General features: G+C 31.5%; 1 protein-coding gene across 4 annotated transcripts in view; it reads right to left on the bottom strand.

Annotated features, from left to right (window-relative positions):
* Nucleotides 1–25620, bottom strand: part of LOC127735560 (phospholipid-transporting ATPase ID-like) — a 93234-nt gene that overhangs the window by 17190 nt on the left and 50424 nt on the right. For all 4 annotated transcript variants that reach the window (XM_052245789.1, XM_052245791.1, XM_052245790.1 and 1 more), the window contains 11 exons: nt 23396–23454; nt 17828–17941; nt 15479–15577; nt 11585–11719; nt 10815–10885; nt 10073–10155; nt 8626–8873; nt 7829–8058; nt 6980–7142; nt 5809–5898; nt 1832–1994 (listed from right to left, as the gene is read on the bottom strand). In XM_052245789.1, coding sequence (XP_052101749.1) covers nt 1832–1994; nt 5809–5898; nt 6980–7142; nt 7829–8058; nt 8626–8873; nt 10073–10155; nt 10815–10885; nt 11585–11719; nt 15479–15577; nt 17828–17941; nt 23396–23454 — 1455 coding nt within the window. The remainder of the gene's footprint in view (nt 1–1831; nt 1995–5808; nt 5899–6979; nt 7143–7828; nt 8059–8625; nt 8874–10072; nt 10156–10814; nt 10886–11584; nt 11720–15478; nt 15578–17827; nt 17942–23395; nt 23455–25620) is intronic.

Here is a 25620-nt window from a genome sequence, read left to right on the forward strand (position 1 = left end):
AACCCTGTATTTTATTTGATGTGCTTTATCATGACAAACCAGAATATATATGGTTTAGGGGTGGGGATTTCGACCATTTACAAGATATTAGAACTTTCTTAAATAGCAGGGGGTGGGGGTGACCCCTAGGGACTAACCCTGTATATCATTCAAACCATCTTTGCATGACAAACCAGAATATATATGGTTTAGGGGTGGGGATCTTGACCACTTACAAGATATTAGAACTTTCTTAAATGGCATGGGGTGGGGGTGACCCCTGGGGACTAACCCTGTATTTCATTTCATGTGCTTTATCATGACAAACCAGAATATATATGGTTTAGGGGTGGGGATCTTGACCATTTACAAGATATTAGAACTTTCTCAAATGACAGGGGGTCGGGATGACCCCTGGGGACTAACCCTGTATATCATTCAAACCATCTTAGCATGACAAACCAGAATATATATGGTTTAGGGGTGGGGATCTCGATCATTTACAAGATATTAGAACTTTCTCAAATGGCAGGGGGTCAGGATGATCCCTAGGGACTAACCCTGTATATCATTCAAACCATCTTAGCATGACAAACCACAATATATATGGTTTAGGGGTGGGGATCTTGACCACTTACAAGATATTAGAACTTTCTTAAATGGCATGGGGTGGGGGTGACCCCTAGGGACTAACCCTGTATTTCATTTCATGTGCTTTATCATGACAAACCAGAATATATATGGTTTAGGGGTGGGGATCTTGACCACTTACAAGATATTAGAACTTTCTTAAATGGCATGGGGTGGGGGTGACCCCTGGGGACTAACCCTGTATTTCATTTCATGTGCTTTATCATGACAAACCAGAATATATATGGTTTAGGGGTGGGGATCTCGACCATTTACAAGATATTAGAACTTTCTCAAATGGCAGGGGGTCGGGGTGACCCCTGGGGACTAACCCTGTATATCATTCAAACCATCTTAGCATGACAAATCAGAATATATATGGTTTAGGGGTGGGGATCTCGATCATTTACAAGATATTAGAACTTTCTCAAATGGCAGGGGGTCGGGATGACCCCTGGGGACTAACCCTGTATATCATTCAAACCATCTTAGCATGACAAACCAGAATATATATGGTTTAGGGGTGGGGATCTTGACCACTTACAAAGATATTAGAACTTTCTTAAATGGCAGGGGGTGGGGGTGACCCCTGGGGACTAACCCTGTATTTCATTTAATGGGTTTTATCATTTAGAACATTTTCAATTAAAAAGATTGTGTCTATCACAAACGGTTTTCAAGTTATAATCATTTGAAAATTTTAAAAAATAAAATCCCATAGGGTTCTATAGTAAAACCCTCTTTTCTTTTTGCCCCTCAAAGTACCCCTTTATAAACCCCATTGCACAAACAAAACCCTGATTGCACCACTAGACATGTTAGTCTAACATATTGTGAAACCCTAAGTTAATCTGACAAGCGGTTTTGGAGAACGGGTGCGGACAAGTTCAAATTTAAAAGCGGCGGAAGAGGAAGAGGAAGAAGAATAATAATAATAATAAGAACTGAGCAAAAACAATAAGTCTTCCCAAACTTCGTTTGGGAGACTTAACTAGTAATGGATATTGTTTTAATAGCTACAGAATAATGAACAAAATGTACAGAATAATCAATAGAAAAAATAAAGAATAGAAAAACTAGGGTACTAAAATATAAAGAATAGAGAAAACTGACATAAAGAATTAAAGAATACCGAAATGAGGGACCCTCATCCAGAATCTTATATATACAGGAAAATCTATCACCTGAATATCTCCAATACGTTTTCAGTCCACTATCTTACCATCTTTAGTTTCAGGCATCACAGTATGACATAAGGCTAACAATGTAAAGAACTGTTCCACTTTAAAATCTTTTTCTCTCATTTTCTCTATCAACTGTCTATCGTAAAACTCAAAGTTGGGCTCTGCATAGGGATTGCTGGATAGGTCAACTTTTGGTGTATTCTGAAAAAAATTTAACAATCAGAAGTTCAATTTATTTTTAAAACAGAAAAGTAATTCAAATATTTATTCCTTTAGGAGTTGTATCTTTTTTAATATGCACATGATTGCAGTAGAAAAGGAGATTTTTGTTCTGCACCCTAAAATATATTTAACATGAATCATATTTGAGGGAAAAAGTTAATTATATAAAGTAAGCTTCACTGTTCATAACTTTTCACTTAGACAAATTATATTTAAAAGTTCTGTATAACAACTCCCATCCCCTCCCAGTCTCAATGGTTAACTGGTGACAAGCACAAAACATCAAGGTGTTAGAGAAAGGACTGTTTCTTGGTATAGTCATGCCCTCCTGTGGTCTGTGGAAAAGGAAAATGGAGATTTTTAAGAAATTAAGCTTTGGCATAGTCATTAATACACAACTTTAATAGAAATTAATCATTTCATTTTGATATTTCTGAAAAAGATAAAAAATATCAGTGTATAAAAAAGCAATGGCTTGTCTATTTTATTTTGTAAATTAAAAACATTGGAGAAAACTATATCTGATTACATGCAAGATCAAATATTTTTTGAAAAGGTTTTTTGTATAAAATTTACATAGGACATGCAGTAATTCCTTTTTGGTCATGTTTTGGTTAAATACTCATAAAAGATTGATTGTAACTTGTCTAACCAAGAGCACTAGGTAAACCATAAGATTTCTAACCATGTTGACGGTTAACTTATACAATTTGTGTAGTTAGAAATTCCTGTCTCTTCCACAAGTTTTGAATTTATTTTTTAATCCATTTTAATATTAGAAGTGTAGCAAATCCATATCTTCATGCCCCTTTCATAATGATGTTGCAGTGAAAATGTGACAAAAGCCTCAATTAATATAATTAACATGTTCTGAAAACTTTATTCGGAATTTTGAAAAATTATTACATAAAATGGTATTTTACAAAAGGCACTAAAATTTAACTTCTGTTTGATCCTTACTTTCAAAAGCACAGTTAACCTCCTTACAAATTTTACAAATGTTGAGAGAAAGCTTTTGAGTATAAATATTCAGCGTAGTATTATTTGTACATACACTGTACATGATGTATGTATATCAATTGCATACTAGATAGTCATTTAGATATACAATATGTATAAATGTATGAACAATAATAAGTAAGAACATGTTTCCTGAAAAATATAATTCTCCATGCCTATATCATCACAAAAGGAAAGATAACATATATTTGGATAGTTTTGTGTGGCAAACTATGATTGCAATTTCATCACTTGTTATATAATGTTATATTTGCTATTTCATCTCCCAAATGATAGAAATAAATTATTTTTTCATGTGTTTCTAACAGTTAAGACTTTTGTTGAAATTGTATAAAATTGCCTCCACACAAAAGTGTCCATGGTAACAGTAAATAATTCATTTCAACTTACTATAAATGTAAACAATCATCACTTAACATAATAATGAAACAAACAAAGCTAAAGAAGGCTCAACATGATTTCTGCATCATATCTTAATACTTACTTCGGCAATTTCTAATATTAAGTTGATATCATCCTGCATATTTCAAATATATTTATGAAATTTTTGTTTATGTCATTTTTTAAAAATTTTGTTTCATACTTAAATAGATGTCAACTTTCAAACCTCCAAAGTTGGAGATCTCCTTCCAAGGAAAATATCAGATTTTAAATAGAGTATAATAATTTAGGAGTAAGAGCTCTACTCAAGGTTAAGAGTGTAACTTCTTCTGTGGATTAGTTATTCAGTGAAATTGTAAACTAAAATCAACAAGAAAGGATGGTCTTGAACAAAAACTAGGTTTTTATGCATATCACACAGACATGGCTTTTTCCTGAATACATGCATCAAAATGACAAAACCTCTGGATTGTGATGTTAAAAATTCATTCATTTATCACTTTACTAACAACAATTTTTATTTTTTTTTTTTTAAGACAGTTTTAAGCAATGCAATACTGTTTTTGTTTCTACAGTATAAACCATATAAAATTATGTTTTAACCAATCTTTTTGTGCAATATATTTGATTACAGTCAATTTTTTTTTGTGAGTTGTGTTGAAAATTGTTCTAAGCAGAACTAGTATAAATTTTTGGTAAAGAAAGCGAAATGAAATCCAACCATACCAACTGAGCAAACAATTTTCATACCCCACCTAGGGGCATTATGTTTTTCGGTCTGTGCGTCCTTTCGTTCATCTGTCCGTTCGTCTGTCTGTCTGGCTTCAAGTTAAAGTTTTTGGTGCTTCAGGTTAAAAGTTTTTGGTCAAGGTAGTTTTTGATGAAGATGAAGTCCAATCAACTTGAAACTTAGTACACATGTTCCCTATGATATGATCTTTCTAATTTTAATGCCAAATTAGAGTTTTGACCCCAATTTCACTGTCCACTGAACATAGAAAATGATAGTGTGAGTGGGCCATCCGTGTACTTAGGACACATTCTTGTTAAAAAACTTTGAATATGTTTAATTGAACTAATCAGTCAAAAGACAAATGGTTAAAATATGATAACTTATACTGTAAACTGACAAACTTCTTATTTAAACATAAAAGGGATGATGATTGTTATTTTATTTATTGAGGATTAGTTAAGTTTACAACATTTTGTCATACATGTGATGGACTGTGAAACTCAGATCAGGAGATTGGGAAATTTTGGTCAGGAGATTAGGACTCAGATCAGGAGGTTTTTGATCGACATAAATTTTGTTGTAAATGTAACCGTGTGATGTAGAAATTGTCTTTTAAAGTGTTTTTTTCTTCAACTTTCCATCCAAATGTAATATGTTTATGGTACCCTTGTACTATTAAATTTTCTTTAACTTTATTCAATCTAACATTCTGTTTTTCATACATTCTTTAATTTCATATTTTTTTTATGTCTATATTCTATACAACAATCACTGCAGAAGGCACATTCTTTCTTGCTGTTATCATCCATATACTGTTATTGTTTTTGGAAGCTTTTAACAACTCTGATTAACTTAATAGCCCTTGTGCAGACGGTATAATTTAATAGAAAGGTCATACTTATTAAATAAATTTCAGTTTAAGCCTTGAAAAGAAGTGTAAAACCCTCAAATAATTTCCAAATTATTATTTTTTTATTTGTCCTAAGACATTTAAAATCATTTTATTACCATCCTTTTATGATTATTTTGTTCAATTCATGTTTCATTCATATTCTTTTAACAATTAACATTATTTAAAGGAAAATAACTTGAAACAGAATAAAACAAGGGAAGTAACCCAAAATTTATTTCAATTACTTTTAAATACACAAAGTTTTTATTACACAACGGCAGTTAGCCTGAGGTAAAAATCGATGATTACCAATATGCTTGACACCCAAGCTGGCAAGTGAAGCCATATAATTATGCATGTTCTTTGATTTACAGGTAAAATTTAACTTCAGGTAATGTCAGTTACACTGGATATGGCAGCTGAAAGTTTTCATTCATGAAATGTTAAATGTTTTGTGGTGTTAATGTGCAAACCTTATCTTACCAAACAAGCTACCTACAAAACGATACATTTCTTTCATTGAACAATGGAAACAAAGTGCTGAAAACACTATTTTATAAAATAGTTTGATAATGATTTTAGATATATATCTTCTTGACTGGTACATCTTGATACTTTCTATACTGAACCTGAGACAAAGAAAGCAGAAGGGGAATCAGATTTCAAAAAGAAGAAATGTTTGAGTAATTTTAAAGAATGACAATCACAAGGTTTTGGTGTATGTTTTTGGAAATATTCCTTATTATGATTCTAAAGCAGCATACTACCTCAGTAATGACGATAGAATTTCCAAACTCATCAAAGGCATCTCCATATGATTTCCCAGCTATTGAACATTTCTTAAATTCCATGATATTCTACAAACAGAAGTAAAATAATAAAACTTTAAAGTAAATGTAATGGTTGGTATATTAATCACCTAAAATAGCATTTTAACTAGAAGTTGCTGTAATGTCTGTGATAATGGTAAAGAACTTTATAAGATCATCCCTTTCAATAGTTTCCAGACACAATTATGTGTTTAACTGTTATGGAATATCTGTGTCATAGATGACCACTGATATGATCCACTTGTCGTAACCGCAATCCTGATCTCTTTTCCTCGATTGAGACATAAACCAAAAAGTGACATCATTTGATTTTTGAAACACTGTGGGTGCCACATGGACCAGGAACAGTTTACCCTTCCAGAGCACCCGAGTTCATCCCCCTTTAGTGGGGTTCATGTTGCTTAATCTGTGGTTTTATAAGAAATCAAACGGTTTTGTCTTTTCTTTTTTCTTTTTGGCCATGATGTTGTCTGTTTTTTTTTAACTTATGATTTTTTATTATCCCAATAGTATCTTCTCCCCCTATTTGTACTTGATTTGACATTTTATTTGAAAAAGTTTTCAGTCTAACAAGACATGTGAGCCTTGTTACATTGAAAGAAGTTGAGGTTTAATACCTGTCTAGTTATAGTTAAAGACATAATTTGATAATTGTTGCCATTTTGTCAACTGAGTGACTAATTGTTGTGTTGGCTCATGTTTAACAGTCAATTATGGCAAAGTAGTATACACTCTGGTGGATGGTTGTCTCATCGGCAATCATACCACATCTCCTTATTTTTATACGCTTATGTGGTATTTCAGATTTGATGAAATTTTGTATGCATTTAGAACTTGTGGAACTGCATCTGAGTATGGGATATTTATATGTAGCATTTATATCTTCAGAGATATAATCAATTAAAAATGTATGCCTTCTGGGCATCAATAAATAATACTTTTAAAACACAAAAATTCAGATGAAAATGGGTTTAATATTTGACAATCAATCTTATGATTAAGAAAATTCAGGCAAGTGGGCAAGCTCATATTCATAACCCAAACAAATCTAGCAAATTATTATGTAATGTTCAAGTTTATATTCTACTTTGTTAACAACTATATTTACCTGAGTTAAAGTCCCAGTCTTATCTGAGAATATATATTCTATCTGACCTAATTCTTCATTCAAAGTTGTTGTCCGTGCTTTGGCAGCGGTCTTGACCTTGTCATAGTACATCTTCACATCCCAATTTATCCACATGCTATTGACTAATCTAATTATCTCTACACTAAAATATCCATAAATGTATCTATTAAAATCTTGCATGTCATATAATTATAGTTTTATGCAGAGGTTGATGTAAGTTTTTACAGACATAAGACATACAAATTGAGCAATGCTGTAGCTGTGAAATGTGAAAGACTTGCAACAACCTATTCTCCTACTACTGGTACTTCAAAGCTTACAATCTGCCACTGGACGTTAAGCAACCAACAATCAATCAATCAATCAAAGCTTACTGATATCACAGCAGAAGCATGAATTTAAGGTCACAGTGACCAAATGTTGAAAGCAGCATTTCTTTTTATATTATACACAAAAAAAACCAACTGAGTACTGAGTAAAATGGCTGTTTAACGTCAAATATGTGATTTTGATATCTTTAGGACACCACAAATGACTTTTCTGTACTACACTGACCAGGTATAACATTCTACTCATGAATTGATATAATCTACATAACTTTTTTAAGAGTTGAAGAATTTTACTATTTTTGCAACTTCAGCTGCCTCATAACTTGCATACAGTATTCTGGAAAATCCCAATACTTCTAGTATCTGATAGAACTTGTCCAGATATGCTACCTCTGAATATTTGAGATTTTCCTGATTTTTTTCTATTGACAATGAATTTTGTTTTTGTCTTTAAACAGGTACTGGAGTGTGAACACAATTAAACAGATAAATGTCTTACCTGACATATAAAGATATAGGCACAACTGTATTCAAAATAATGATGTATGAAAAGAAGACTAAGAGTGCAGTGACAGTGGCTCCCTCTTGTTTGCTGCCATCTTTATCAGGGGATCCTGGGATATAACTATCCCATGGTAAAAAGACCTGAAAGTCATTTCCTTTTAACGTCTCCCATATACCACATGCTGCTGTCATTACCAAACAACAGGTCAATAGAAACAGAAAGATCTGAAAAAATAAATAAAATTCCAAAGTCAGGTAAGATAATAAGTGTACTTGGTTAGATTGTAAAAGAACAAACATTATAGCACCAATAGAGAAGTCTCTTCTCCCTATGCATTCTATGATTCTGAAGAAGTGCAAAAACTGCTGTAATTGGGTGATATTTCAGAAATTGACTGTCTCTTTTAAAGTATAAATGATTTATATATCATTATTTCAAATGCTGGCATCTAATAAAAAAAACACACAGACCATATTACACCATAGTTTTGATGTATTATAAATTTTCTATTGGTAAATAAAAGAAAAACAGTACTGTAGTTGAACAGTTGCCACTTTCCCTTAGGGATTTGACAGCGCAATCTTACTGGCAACATGTAGCAATCATTATTGAAAAGAACAGACAATTCGTAGTAAATCTCAAAATTCTGAAAACACTGAACATGAAATGAGGACATTTTTTTTTTTTTAACAAAATACTTATTTTTTATGACAAACATGATAAAAATAAACAAACAAAAAACCCTAGCAAGCTGTATAGAATACTATTAAAATAGTTTACTTTCAACCTACCCCAATAATTAAAACATTCATTAGTCTATCAATATTGGTCCTTTTGAATATGGCTTTACCACTATTCTGCATCAACTTGGTGTCCTTGCCAGCAAAGATGACCAAACCATAACACCATTTGGTATTACGTAAAACACACCCACGTAACAATATCTTCTCATTATCAATGGAGTATGTATTGTTCTTATAAGTCATCTTTCCTTCAAACTTACTCAAGTTGTTGTTAGGAGCTTCACACACTATATCAGCTAAAATATAATAAGGATGGTGATTAGGACTTGCTAGCATAGACTCATTTAGAAGGGAAACTTTAATGTTTATGACAACAAATGCCAACAGCACACAGGGCCAAAACTTAGCCAGTTATTACTAAGTCATAAATTCTGCTCAATAATGGTTAAAGTGACACTACCCAAATTCAACTTGATCTGTGTTTTATCAGTGGAAATCAAAATTCAACATTGCATTGTATAAAGCATTGATTGTAGTTGATTCAACTATAATCATGGACAAAGGAACAAAACTCCAATTTTAAAAATTTCTAGATATTTAGAAGAAAATAAAAATTTTGCAATTTTTCCATTTATAAAGGGGCATAACTCTAGAACGGTTAAAGTGACGCCACCAAAATTCAAACTTGATCTGTGTTTTGTGGTAATAAGCATTGTGTATAAGTTTCATAACATTTGGTTGAGGCAAACATAAGTTAGAGAACAGAAACTAAAAATTTTGCAATTTTTCCATTTACAAAGGGGCATTACTCTAGAACGGTTAAAGTGATGCCACCAAAATTCAAACTTGATCTGTGTTTTGTGATAATAAGCATTGTGTATAAGTTTCATAACATTTGGTTGAGGCAAACTTAAGTTAGAGAACGCATACAGACGGACAAGGGTAAAACTTAATGCCCCCACCGCTACGGCAGGGGCATAAAAAAATGCCGACCTATTGACCCTTTTTTTGTAAGGATGTAACTTGAACCACACATATATTTTTATTTTCATTATGACTGAAGCAAAATGTCGAAAATATATTTGTTTCATTTTCCAGTATTCTACATTTACAGAGAGTCTGGGATTAAATGTTTTTGACATGATAAATTTGTAAACCTCAATGGATAGTTATGAAACTTTGACAAAAGATATTCTTCAAGATCAAGAAATAACACCTGTAGAAAAAAAGTTTGATTTCAAAAAAAAATTCTGTATTTAACAGATAAATGGACTTACTTTTAACATTCAGCATTACGCTTATATACTGATGGCAGCAATCACAGACAAGACACCTTTACGAGTTTTTATCATATCAAGCAATTATACACTTGCATAATTAATTACCATGGTTATATAATTTAAAGACAAATAGCAATGAAGAAAGGAAAATATCCTAGTAGTACATGTATAGAAGTTTTAACTTGATACTTATATGGATGTAAAGCATGTATTACCATCAAAGTTTGACAGTTTTTGTATATCATCTTCTAGTTCTGATGTTTCTGGAATGGCTTGTCTTACTTTCAAATTTGTTTCTCTGAAAAAAAATAAGCTGAGATTAAGTAATAACACATAATCATATTTACATTTACCTATAAAAAATATATTAAAAGCAAATCTCAAGATGCTGAATATTTTAGGTAATGTTTTCTATTATCATATTGTAAAAACGAACCACACTCATATCAATTAACCAAAGAAATTCCTGTAACTTTGTAAAATATTTGGCTTCTGGTGAGAAATATAACAGAGACTCCTACAGCTATGTAACTCTTACAGAAAATTTCTTTCACTTAAAAACAATTATTTTAATATCATGCTTGCAATATATAGCTTGTCATTTTTATCAAAAATACTGTAAATTTCCAAATTTTTGCAATGTTTTTATTGTTGCAAACATTGCTACGGGATAGCTTTTGCAAAATTTAAAACTCACATTTCAAATTTAAATAGCATTATTTGAAGGCAGCATTTCCTGAAATTTCAACAATTAACACAATTTGGTCCATTCTTCAATAACCGCAATAATAAATAACGAATTTACAGCAACAAACTTTTTCAGAGTCACACAAAATTTGATAGATAAGATAAATGAAAGAGACTTATCAATGTTTTGATGAGATTAATCAGAATAAGAAAATCTCAGATTTTAAAAGGATTATCAACTTAATCAAATTAATGATTTTATTCACATACCCATCTAGTTCAGCAGTTTCTATGTAACACAAACTATGTGGTTCACTGGTAGACAAAAGTAACAGGTCAGCCTGCAATAAAATGTCATATATTTTATACATTGATACATGCATTTCAATACAAAAAGTTATCTAAAAAGGACAGATGGTTTTTTATCTCTTTGTGACATTTAGTTGCTGTCTCATAGACAAATACCTTTCATCCAGAAAAAAAACTATTAATTATTACGAATTATGAATATGAATCCTTTTTTGTACTACTCCACAAAATTTTAGATTTTTAATGTGCTAGTTCATAAGTAACAGTCTGCAGAAAGACATGGGATTCTGCTCCAACAGTTTATTCCGACTCAAAGCCAACATGTCTTTACTGCTACTCAAAAGGATCACATGCTTATGGCTTGTTATGACAGCATTTGTAAGATGTCTTTACCTATTATAGTCTATTTTTGAAGATATTACCCAATATCTGAGTTTTTCAATCCTCAAATGTATTATTATTAACAATTGACAAAGAATTCCAATGAAACCTTTACTAATGGCCCTCTTCCGCATTCAGTGAGGTGTCAAATTTTGCTCTGTGCTGATAGCCTCATTTTGACTTCCGAGATGAAATACAGCAATTAAAGTGCTGTTCCTTTGCTTTAAGATGTTGTCAGTGTGTGTAGGTATTTTGTGTCAAGAATTCATACTCATTTTCTGTGTTTCTATCAATAATTTTAAAACACTTTAAACTTTTCTGTAACTACTGAATATTATCAAACAACTTACTGCAACGAACTGATTATTTTCCATCTTGATAATATCCCCCACAACGACTTTATGCCATTTTTCATTCAGAGGCTGTCCATTCCTTAGAACATCAGACAACCTGTTGTTGACCTGGTTATCACTACTGTGTCGTCTCTGTCAAATGTAACCAAGAATTTGTTATACATCAATAACAATGTTAAGCCTTGATGGAATTTTTTGAAACTTGGACACAAGCTTCTTCATGATCAGTATTCAGAGCAAATCTTTTGAATGAAAGTATTTTATATTTCCATATTTCACTAATAGAACAAAATTTTTATGACCCCATTCAGGTAACATCTTTGCTTTGTGAGAGTGATAAATATCAACATTTGGCAAGGAAATCAACTTATTTAAAATCTCAGTTTAGTAAATATTTTAAAAATTAAGTACTGGTAACAACAGTTCAAAACATGAATTCAGAATTTAAAAGGCGAATTACTTAATGCAAATCTTTGAAAGCCAATATTAATTCGAAATGAATCTGTAATTTCTTTGCTTTCCATGGTAGATTACTTAATACAAGAGGCTGTCGAGTGACAGCAAACCGGATTTTCCTGCAGAGGTCGAACCCTGAACAGTTGAGCAAGTATGGACACAACATTTTAGCTTAAAACAGCTCTGAATTTCGATTGTGATTGAATATTTAAAATAGATTATTATCTAATTAATAATTAAAATGATATTTGCAAATTTGAACCCCAAACAGGATCATGTAAAAATTAAACATTAACACTCACAACAAAAAAAAAATACCACATAACAACTGTGACATCTACCTCCATAACACACATGACTTAAAAAAAATGGTTATAAAGAAATTTTGATGTTATCATGTGTTCATGGAATATGTTTGAGTTATTTCCCTTTGAACAGAAATATAGTTTAACATAGTACTCTAACATTAGACATGATTAATAGTTCTCTAAAATTAGATATGATGTAGCACAATGTATATCTATTTTCAAATTATATTCAAATATAATTAATAGTTCCAAATATTTTTTCTTTTATTTGTCAAAAACTAATACAGATCTGCAACTTATCTATGATCAATGTCAACAACTTTAAATGTAATGAAATATGTCCTATAATAAAAATAGATTATTGTCTAATTAAAGGAGTTCACTTCAAAAAAAAAAAAAAAATATATATATATATAGCATTCAGAAAATTAGTTTATACAGAATATCAAACAAACCTTCCACAAAATTCTTCAAACAATTTACCAAAGAAAAGAAAAAAAGTCCAAAATGTCATTTATCATTAATACAATGTCTTTTAAAAATCTTTAAAAAATGAGTTATTTCCCTTTGTACAGAAATGGATTAATTCATCAAAAATTGAATTCTTGGAAAGCGCTATAACTGAACAACGAGAAAAGCTAAAATTGTGAAAATTGAACTTGACCTTCATTTAGTCACAGGAAACAACATATCTAAATTTGAAAAAAATTCTTCAAAGCGTTTTCATGTAAATGAACGGATACTGTTTGGCAGCCGCCCGCCTGCCGTACATCCCCAAATCAATAACCGATTTTTACTTCCAAAATCAGGTTATATATAAAAATTTTAAGAATGTGAAAATGTATTCTGAAAAAGTAGTTACAATCAGGACTCATCCTCATAGAGGCCCTATTGTATATTGAAAACTTTCTTGAAGAAACATATATACATGTGCCTTTTGCATTAAAAAGTAAATATGGTTTTCTTTCCCTCATTTTGATATCTTAGAAACCTTTCTAAATATCATGGAAATCTGTGATCAAGCTACTGTTACTGCACATTTAATTCTTCTAATTTTGCAATAGAGTTACGGATAACTAATTTTGCAATAGAGTTACAGATAAAGATTCTGCATTTTTACAACAGACTTATATTATGAATACATATCAATGCATATAATAATGAAATAAAATAAATTCCATCATTTTCTCAATAATAAAAATACAACATTGTAACAAAAAATCTATCAATCAATAAAGTCTATAAACTGCATCTAAAATATAAAAAAATAACAGTAAAAACAAGACAAACGCTCAAGAAATTAAAACATAATTTGACCACCCACAACACATGAAACAGCTGTTAAATACTGACGTACAAAGAAAAATATAGAATAAATGAGTTTGAAAAATCATCACGTTTACAAATGTCAAAGGTTGTAATACTTCTAAAATATAAAGAAGGCAACAATAAGGAAAAAAAAACCATATGTTCAATACAGATGTTAAATAAAATATGTATTTATTTACCAAAATTGATTATTTTTTCAAAAATTTTTGCTGTTGTTTTTTATTCAGTTCAAGATAGTAGTAAAAATATGTTAGGGATCTAAGGACTGAAAATTTTCTCATGTAAGGCTAAATAATATATATAATCATAATGGAAGAATGTTACATTTTCCGTAATTGAAGACCCATTCAAAATTCATGTAAACTCATGTTTAATCTACCAGTATTCAAACTTTTTATTGTATTGAGATGGAAACAGAACAGTAATGTTTACAGTTTACACTCCCAAAAACCTACTAAACCATGCAAAGAAATCAAATATAACAATCGTTCACAAAAACCTCTTTAAAAAATCTTTTTCAAATTCATTACACAAATGTTAATTTCACTGCATGCATTGGGGGGAAAAATTCACAAATGTCAACATGCTGAATTCCACAGAAAGACATTTCAATATTATCAGCTACAAATCATGCTCTACGATGATTCCAACTCACAAAATCGTCATTTATATCTTTTACTGCAGAAACACACAATACTGCCATCAACGGTATTAATGTTGTTAGCGGGGTCAATGAAGAGATCCATGGGATCAGCTGTTTAATATAGACAAGACAAAAATATGTTAGTGACAGAAATTGAGGAGTGAAACAAACCACAGGAATCATCCTGCAATACTGCATTCCATCCATTCCTCACTGCATCTGAGCTGAAAGTGCAATCAAAGCTGAAAGTAAGCTGAAGCTAAAAGCTAAGTGTATGATTTATGTCCCTTTCATAATTTTTCAAACGTTTGAATAAGTTATGCAAATTAAAAAAAATAATACATACCTATATACAGAATGATATATGTATGTATTAAAAAGAGACATTATCTCGGCAGTTTTTGTTTAAAGTGATGAAAAGAATATAGAAAAGTGTATGAATATACCAAAGAAAGAATTTTAAATAACAGTGAAAATTTGAGAACAAAAGAAGTGCAATATGTTAGTTGCAAAAACACAGCCATTGCAAGAAAGAATATGTTAGTTGCAAAACACAGCCATTGCAAGAAAGAATATGTTAGTTGCAAAACACAGCCATTGCAAGAAAGAATATGTTAGTTGCAAAACACAGCCATTGCAAGAAAGAATATGTTAGTTGCAAAACACAGCCATTGCAAGAAAGAATATGTTAGTTGCAAAACACAGCCATTGCAAAAAAAGGGTAAATGTGATAACTACCTGTCAAGAAACAGATCTAAATAAAGCTTCAAGCGGTGGAAGAAGGAAATACCTCATATCAATAAAACAATTCTATATAATATCATGAATATAAAATTATAAAAAATGAAAACAACACGTTAAATGATTGCATGTGTCCAAAAGCGCTTTTCTTGATTTACCTTCATCAGGAACGCTCAAAACCGAATATTTGAAAGAAATTAGCCTATTTATCAATTTAATTGGTTCTACATATGTCAAAAGCACTATATTATTTTCAATTTACTAAATATATGTAGTTTCACAATTAGAATAGCTTTACCTTTTGTTATTACATTTCATAAAAGAACTTTGAGATATTCCCTTCTTTTGTTAAGCAGAGCAAACCAATGTCACCAGGTGACCAAGATGTGTAGTCATGGTTACAGGTGAACTTACAAAGTCATCAACAGCATCTTTGATTGCTGTTACTCCTAAGACAAAAGCCAAAGGAACCAGGGTTGAGTACCATGGCAGTGAACTTACAGCTGGAATAACCTGAAATCATCAATTCATTAAAAAACAATGGACAAATATAAGATTAATTATTGCTATTTCAAAAAATGCATCATACGAAAAATGTTACCAAACTTAAAATGTGAGTTTTCATTTTTATTAAGCATATCACATTGCAAAAAAAAAAACCATCTAAAGATGTACCAAGGCTTATACAACTGCATACCAAATATCATTGACTTATGATACATGTAAGTGGTTCCTTTGAACTGACCTAATCACTAACTTAAATATGTAAACAATGCAAAAATATAAAAGTCAATAGACCATGATTGAGGGGGCAGGGCTCTGTCAAGTTGGGACATAAAATATTTTGGAATACCAATGCATATTACCATTATAGAAAAAAATAAAGCGTAGCTCATTAACCCATTATAACACATGTATAGACAAAAACTATACAAAGATTTCATTAATTCATTGAGCCATGAAATGATCTCAACAATGAAGCCATTAAAGGACCTACATTGCATGTATAATTCAAGTGGCGTTTGTTGCCACTCTCACAGTGACTGCCCAATTAAAATATCTTGCAGGAAAGATACAAATCATGTGGACTGGATGAGAATCTGTATATGAGATATGAAATATTAAACATGAAAGCAATCTAAACTTTAATTACAATCTATTTTTGTTAATGTTTACTAAATTATATATTTAAATCAATATTTCATACAAACATATACACAAGAATGAAAATTCCATTTAGGTTTTAAATTAGGGTGTTTTTAAAAACATTTTATTTATCTGAAGAATTACATGATAAATAAAATATAAGTACATTTAAACATCTGTAATTTATGACATTTCTTCAATAGTCTCTGTTATTATATTTATTCGCAATTTTTCTAGCTATAGGGCGTTTTAGAGCTTGACATATTGTACACACTGGCCACTTGTCTATTGTTGAAGACGATATGTCTTTCTGTTCTTTTTTGTCATTGGGTAGCTGCCTCATTGACATATACTACACACCTACTTTTTCCTATGGATTATAGGACAACACCTGCTTAAAAAAAGATTGACATCACCACACAGAAAGCTAAAGAATCATTAGTATGAATCCTACTAAAAATTGAGGGTGAATTTAGGTGCTCTTGTAGGGTAATAAGCTGTTTCTGTGGTAGCACCCAATTTTTTACCTCAGCAAATATTGGAAAATTTATATTGATATCCTGATTTTTCAAAATAAAAAATCAATTTACAGATAAAAGTTCTGCCAAGAATTACTTTCCATTTACAGATTGTTGTTTTGAACTAAAATATTAATCAAATTCTAGTTAAGATTTTGTTGGTTGAAATAAAATTTTGTCATTTGTTAATTGTTCAAAAACTTCTACCAAATAAACTGCCTTTTGACCAACACAAGCTTTACTAGACTTCACAAATTAACTAGAAATGGGGAATGTGTCCATGGGACAGATGATGATGCCCCCGCTTGCATATTACGTTATAAAGGGACATAACTCAAGAACTGTAAAAGTATTTGTACTTGGTCTGAGTTTTGTGGTAACTAGCATTGTGCATAAGTTTCATAACATTTGGTTGAGGCAAACTAAAGTTAGAGAAAGGAAACCAATTTTAGGACGTAAAGACGAACAAGGGTAAAACTTAATGCCCCCTCTGCCAGGGCGGGGGCATAAAAAAGAAATCCTATTAGAAAACTTAAATTGTCAACCTTTTTAATTTATAGGAGAAAATCACAAGGTGGCAAAAATAAGCCCAAGAATTTTCAATGGACAAATATCTAGGGAAATAAATATCAAATGTATATAGAGTCCAAACAAATATTAAGAGTTTTAAAGGATTTTGCCTATTGAATTTTAATGTGTTTTCTAATGAAAATTAAAGAAAAGAATAAATATACATTTTGTATCTAGAAATGAAGGCAATCTCTTGAGAACCCAGCTTACAGAGAGGTTCTAGATGGAAATTGTAAGGAGTTAGGCAAACAAACCATGTGACCTTTATGAGGATGTCCACAAAGGGATACTTACTGGAAAACTTGACATATATGTTACAATATGCTCCCATCCCTACCCTCAAATCATCAAAAGTCAGGACAAAGAAAATGTTCTCCAGTAATATGGTATTGTTACTAAAATTAGGAAGAGAATATTTTAACAAATGGAGAAATGAACTATGACCTTTGGCAGAAAGATTCAGTTTTAATCATAACCTTTTCTATGCCAATCACTTCACCTTTTACATCAGCAACATATGTTTACGTACCTGTAACACTAAGAGACAGAGGAAGTACGTGTTAGCCAATCTCCGAAACTGTTCCAATAGATTCTTCGGCAGGAAGGTAAGGAGTGTATACTTGGATGTACAGATATAATTGTTCTGAAAGTAAACAATGAGCATTATGTATAAGTTTTATAACATTTGGTTGAGGCAAACTAAAGTTAGAGAATGGAAACCAATTTTAGGACGTGCGGACAAACGGATGTACGGACGTACGTACAGACAGACAAGGGTTAAACTTAATGCCCCCGTCGCTACGGCGGAGGGGGCATTAAGTTTTATACAGTGTTGCACAAGTTTTATACATTGTTACATAAAATCATTATGATGATAAGAATATAATCTTATGAAATTGCATCTGCTTTATACTAAGAACAATCTTTATCTAACCACCAATAGATAAACTTCATCAGCGTTTGATCAGTTTGAAGAGATAAAATAGAAGCACAACTTAGAACTATATTTTGGTTAATTGATAATTGTTAATGGTGTATATTTCTTTGAAAAACATAGTTACAGCAACATTTTAAGATATATGTTACGTAGCCAATTAAGCATTTTATTCTGTAATAGAAAACAACATTTAGACAATAATTTGCTAAGGTTTTTGGGACAAATAACTACTACCCAGGTTAAATAACTTTACAGTAAAAGTGGTATGCTTATGATATGTGAAAATACTTTGTGAGACCATTTGATGTCACTGCTAGTTTTTTTTAAAGAGTTTTATTGTTCTAGTGATTAGCATTGTGTATGAGTTTTATAAATTTTAAATGAGGCAAACTTAAGTTTGAGTGTGGAAATGAAAAAAATTTCAATTTTCCAAGTTATAAAAGGGCATAATTCTAGAATTAATCAAAGCAAAAGTTTCAAAGTCGAAACTTTTTGACTGAGGGGGCAGGGCCAAATAATCTCCACAGAAATGAGATGTGCCAATGCTAATATAACTGCATATAAAATGACCTAATCACAAACTAATACATTGTTGATGCTGCCACTGCCAATGCTGGAAACAGCATACCTGTCTCGCTTTTTAACTCTGTCAAGGCGAGACAAAAATTCTGCAATTTTGAAATGTATAAACACGTTCACATGATTATTCCATATTTTATCCAGTTGCTCACTGTTAGGTGTATGACGAAATTATAGGGACACACCCTGCATTCTTTTTTCATCGAGTTAAAAATATTCATACTTATTGAGATAAACCAAAGAAAATAATATATAAAAAAAAAGAGATATCCAAATCAGTTATTTTTGATTAATATCTATTTACACAAGAATTTTTGGGGGTGAGTTTAGGCTGGGAAAATAACGGAAAAGAAGAGAAATAAAATGCTCCGCAGGGCGCAGCTTGATACGACCGCAGAGGTCGAACCCTGAACAGTTGGGGCAAGTATGGACACAACATTCAAGCTTGATACAGCTCTGAATTTGGATTGTGATTAAATATTTGACACAGCATAGGTTTCTGACACAGAATGAATGTGGTCTAAGAACTTAAAAATTTTAAATTGGACATTCAACTATTATGGTCCAATATCCAAAATCTAAATACATGGTTAGATTCAGCATATCAAAGAACCCCAAGAATTCAATATTTGATGATATCAAACAAAGTTTAATTTTGGACCCTTTTGACCTCAATGTGGACAAAGTTGATAACGGGGCCCAAAAATCAAAAATCTAAATACATGGTTAGATTCAGCATATCAAAGAACCCCATATATTCAATTTTTGTTGAAATCAAACAAAGTTTAATTTTGGACCCCGATTTGGACCAACTTGAAAACTGGGCCCATAATCAAAAATCTAAATACATGTTTAGATTCAGCATATCAAAGAACCCTAAGAATTCAATTTTTGTTAAAATCAAACTAAGTTTAATTTTGGACCTTTGGACCTTAATGTAGACCAATTTGAAAACAGAACCAAAAATTAAGAATCTAAATACACGGTTAGATTCGGCATATCAAAGAACCCCAATAATTCAATTTTTGATGAATTCAAACAAAGTTTAATTTTGGACCCTTTGGACCTCAATGTGGACCAATTTAAAAACGGGGCCCAAAATCCAAAAACTTAATACACGGTTAGAATCAGCATATTAAAGAACCCCAAGAATTCAAGAATAAAACCCCATTGAAATTGGTCAAGAAATAAGCAATTTATACGAAGTATCTTCTTTTGCACAATACTATGCAATTGAATATTTCTTGCTATTGCGCAATACTGTACAATTGACAATTTCTTGCTATTGCGCAATATTGTGCTATTGGATATTTCTTGCTATTGCACAATACTGTGCAATTGAAGATTTCTTGCTATTGCGCAATACTGTGCAATTGAAGATTTCTTGCTATTGTGCAATACTGTGCAATTGAAAATTTCTTGCTATTGCACAATATTTATTTTATAATAATTTACACATCCTGTTTGGTGTGTATCTCCTACCATATCATTATTTTTTGCTTTTAAATATAAAACAGAAATAACCAACTTAAAATGGAAAATTTTAAAAGAAAAAAAAAAGGAAAAAAAAAAAAATCCCCCCCCCCCCCAAATTTTTTGAACCCCCTTATGATTCATCACCCCCAAACTCAATCCCAGCCTTCCCTTTGTGGTATGGTACCTTGCAGTACAATTTCAGAGAGATCCATACACTTGAACACAAGTTATTGTCTGGAAACTAGAAAAATGCTTATTTTTGGCCCCTTTTTGGCCCCTTATTCCTAAACGTTTTGGGCAATTGCCCCAAACTCAATTCCAGCTTTCCCTTTGTGATATGGAACATTGTAGTACAATTTCAGAAAGATCCATACACTTACACACAAGTTATTATCTTGAAACTAGAAAAATGCTTGTTTTTTGCCCCTTTTTGGGCCCCTAATTCCTAATATTTTGAGGCAATTACCCCCAAAATCAATCCCAGCATTCCCTGTGTGATATGGAACCTTGTGGTACAATTTCAGAGGGATCCATACATTTGAACACAAGTTATTGTCTGGAAACTAGAAAAATGCTTATTTTTGGCCCCTTTTTGGCCCCTTATTCCTAAACATTTTGGGCAATTACCCCCAAACTCAATTCCAGCTTTCCCTTTGTGATATGGAACCTTGTAGTACAATTTCAGAAAGATCCATACACTTACACACAAGTTATTGTCATGAAACTAAAAAAATGCTTGTTTTTTGCCCCTTTTTTGGCCCCTAATTCCTAATATTTTGAGGCAATTACCCCCAAAATTAATCCCAGCATTCCCTGTGTGATATGGAACCTTGTGGTACAATGTCAGAGAGATCCATACACTAACACACAAGTTATGTCTGGAAGTTACAAAAATGCTTATTTTTGGCCCCTTTTTGGCCCCTAATTCCTTAATTGTTGGTACCATAACCCCCAAAATCAATCCCAACCTTCCTTTTGTGGTATTGAACCTTATGGTAAAATTTCATAGAGATCCATTCACTTAAACTAAAGTTAGAGTGCGAAAACCAATGTGTCTTCGGACGACGCCAGACAACGACGCCAGACAACGACGACGCCGACGCCAACGTCATACCAATATACGACCGCAAAAATTTTTTGCGGTCGTATAAAAACAACTCTCAGATGATAAAAGCAATTATACATGCATGTTAACATATCTTAAATTCTATGAATGATTTAAAGTAGATGTGAAGTATTCATAATTAATTTAGACAGCAACCCAATCACAAAACAACACAGCAAAAAACTTTATTAAGTTTTTTAGCCTCCCAAGTCTAGCTATAATATATAGAACAGCTGATAATACATGTGAAAAATTATCTTAACAGTGAAAAATGATTAGATATTGTTCTTCCACGTCGTAAATAGCATCATAATGCTAAATTCAATGATACCTTATCTAACCTGCTCCTTTTTCTAGAGTCTTTTAAAAAACATTGATTAGTTTGTTTATCGGGGCTATTGTCACCTGTGCATTTTACCTACACTAGCTTTATTTTCAGATCTCAACCATACCTGTTTTAATCAGTCTTCAATGACAAAAGGCATATATAAGAAGTTGTTCATTATAAATCATCACAAGATGAGCGCTTTACTTGAAAGCAATGGTGTAGTACATAAAAGAGAGACATGTACAAGTAAAACAGTAACAAACAATACTGTATCAAACTGTGTGCTTTAAACTGTTTGTTTTTGTAAAATTTGTTAATTTTATTATGTTGATGACCTCATATCGAAATCTAATATGGCATCACAGCACTTATCAAATTCTTTATAACGAAATTACTATAATATTGAAAAGAATAGCAAAACTACTATGTTCAGAATCTCAGGCCCTTATAATAGGTCTTATAACAAATCCCCCTTTTGAGTATTTTTTCTCAAAATGTATTTGAGAAGTCCAATAAAAACTAAATACTAGTAGTCTCTAAAAAGAAACGTTTTAATTTTAAGGATACTTTGGTCTCCAGTGTCGAGTTGTCTCATCGGTAATCATACCAAATCTTATTTTTATCTTTATTCAATTATAGAAAAAGAGGCATGGAGTATTCCACATTACAGTCCAACTACAATGAATATACAAGATCTTTAACAACAACATAACAATGACTATACCATATGTAAAGCTTAAAATTGTAAGGATCATTTTGAAAAGATGTCAGAAATCTTTTGAAATATATTATTTGTGTTCTTAAATGTTTGAATTTTACTACGTTACACGCTCTACACTTTTCGATGCCTAATAAGAAACACAAATATTCAGGTGAAAGTGGCAATATATTTAATCTAACACAAAAAAAAATAATTGGTAAAAAGCTGATTAAGAAATACCCTCTCCTTTTCATGTTTTTATAAATTTCCCTGGAAAGAAATGGGTATGTATATCTCAAAAAATGTATTAGTCTTTTATAATTTTTAAAATTCATATACAAGGCTGTTCTACATGAATTAAAATACAATGCAATAACATTTTTTAATTTCATCAGATATGAGACAGCTAGCTTTTTAAAAATTATAAGCTATTACTTGTTAAATTTTGCAATGAAGAACATTGAGAACCAAAATATATTAATTTGTATCAGAAAGACAACACATAGCTTTACTTTCTACAGAATTTTGGTTTTGGGTTAACAATGTCCTTTTTATACCTTTTAGGGATAAATATTCTAAATTTTTGAAATAGCAGTTCTTTGCTATAGATCTTGAGGCGTTTATGATTTAGTGATCTGTGTAGATATTAACCATAATATTGTTAGACCCCAAAAGTACAAGCATTGATACTTTGAATTGTAGTAAAGATTGAAAGACTTGTTGAAAATATATCTGATATCAAATAAATTTAGGGAATTTGACCCTACCTGTTAACACCAATGGCACAAGCATTTCTTACAGACATACAAGATAAGATCACGGGACAATTTTAGAACCTAAGAAGGTCAGGAGGGACAGAAATGGTTAAGACTATATGACCCAGCTACTGAGTTACAAGTTCATCTAAAATATTGGAAGACTCCCATCAACATCTGGAGAGCAGAAGCCTATGTTAATGTTTCTTTTACTTACTGCATATTCAAAATGGGCATTCTCTGATGGACTGTTGGCTTTGATTATTCTTTCTAATTCTGAAAAGAAAAAACCCAAAGAAATTACAATAAGATAGTTAAAGTGCTAGAAAGATCTAATGCTAATAAAAAGAGCTGATCATTTTTGCAGGGTTTAGTCAAGTGCATAGGGGGTCTCTTTTTGTATGAAGGTTACAGAGATATGTTGCTGGACTAGGTCAATTTTTTATAAGTCAAATACACCAATAGGTCAGTAATTTTCATCTTTTGATAAGATATCTGAATATACTGTGCACCACTTCTTATATCTAAACTATAAATGACCCCATTTGGTAAACATCTTTAATTGGCACAAGTTAAACAATACTATTACAAATAAAGATGTCATAGATTGTATATTATGTGATTACTGAGAAATACATGAATGGGAATATATGATATTGCCAAGAAATAAACACAATGTATATGGCCCATACTCGGTTGTGATTTTCACTAGACTTCACTATATAGATAGAAATTAGATCCCAGCTGCACGTCTGTACCCAAAATCCTATGATGGGAACCCTCTGTGGTCAAGCATATGTAAAGATTTTGTGTCATGCATAAATACACTATATCCCTCTTTTCTCATTAATAATCACAAACCAGCCTCAAAGTGATATTGGTAAACATATATTTTTTACACAATTTGAAACAGAAAAAGAAATTGTGTGACCCCTTGTAAAATTTTAGGTTCTTTTCCCACAATGAAAGTGTGTTCATTGATTAACTTTGTGTACTAGATACAGAGAAGTGTATTATGACAGTTTTATTTATGGCTGTTTTTTCACACTTCATTACCTCTTTAACTAATTTAAAATGTGACAAACCGTACAAGATTTCAAATAGGAAAAAAAAAAAGGACCCCTTCACCTAAAATGCAGGAATGGCAAAGTCAATTATTTGCTAAGGGAGACCCCATGACTAGGAAATGAAAAAGGAGGTATGTATACAATAAAATAGAAAGGACAGACAGTGACACATATCACTATATACCTCCTGCTTCAGAACAAAAGAGGGGGTATGATAAATATCATAGTACTTAGTATATTATTTTGTCACTAAGCAACAGTCAACCAGGAAGAAGTTTATCTTAAATTGAATATAAAGGGTGCAAGAATAAAAAAATAGGCTTCTTCACCAAAAACCCTTTGTTATGTTAGTATATAATTTGTTAGTAGGTATATATACCATATTTATTAAGAGAATATTAGAAAATAACATTGATCATTTATAAGCATGGAAATCAAGTCAATTTAAAGCATTACTATACAATGTAGTAAGAATTTCGTAACAGGGGAACACATGCACAGCGGATCATAAATAAATGTCTTTCTAAGAAGAACAACAATCTGACAGTTTCATTCCTTTCACAGGGCAAAATGATTGATTGGTTGTTGGTTGCTTAAGACGTCCAGTGTGGGCAAAATGAATATGTTGAATAAAACACTTCAAATAAAAAGCATCTTGCATGTTAAATGCAAATGGGCAACAGGTTGAATGAGCAAATATTATACTATCCTCAAAGGGATGCTTCATTGTACAGGCAAAAAGTGTAGACTCAAGAGCTTTATACCAGCTCTCTACTGGTAAGCTCCTCAAAAGATGGACCCAATCACTTCTACATTTTGTAAAAAAAAAAGAGTTGGTATCTTAAAGTACAGATACAGCAAAACAATGACATCTTATATTATTGAACAAACTATCAAATCAAATCAATTGATATGCATCACAAAGACAATAGTCTGTGTCATATAATATTGTGATAATATACTGATTAATAATTGGTATAATGCAAATAATCTGTGAACAGCTGTCATTATAAAGGAATAAATATAATGATTTATCGTGATTTATATTTCCTTTAGAGATAAAACAAATAAATGGGAATGTGTCCATGGGACACAGATGATGCTCCCGCTTGCATATAATATTATAAAGGGAAATAACTCAAGCACTGTAAAAGTGATGCTACCCAAATTTGTACTTGATCTGAGTTTTGTGGTAATAAGCATTGTTTATAAGTTTCATAACATTTAGTTGAGGCAAACTTAAGTTAGAGAACTGAAAGGAAAAATTCAGCAATTTTTCCATTTGTAAAGGGGCATAACTCTTAGAACGGTAAAAGTGAAGCCACCAAAATTCGAACTTGATCTGTGTTTTGTGGTAATTAGCATTGTGCATAAG

Source organism: Mytilus californianus, unplaced genomic scaffold (genome assembly GCF_021869535.1).
Source record: "Mytilus californianus isolate M0D057914Y unplaced genomic scaffold, xbMytCali1.0.p SCAF_3, whole genome shotgun sequence".
NCBI classification, from domain to species: Eukaryota; Metazoa; Mollusca; class Bivalvia; order Mytilida; family Mytilidae; genus Mytilus; species Mytilus californianus.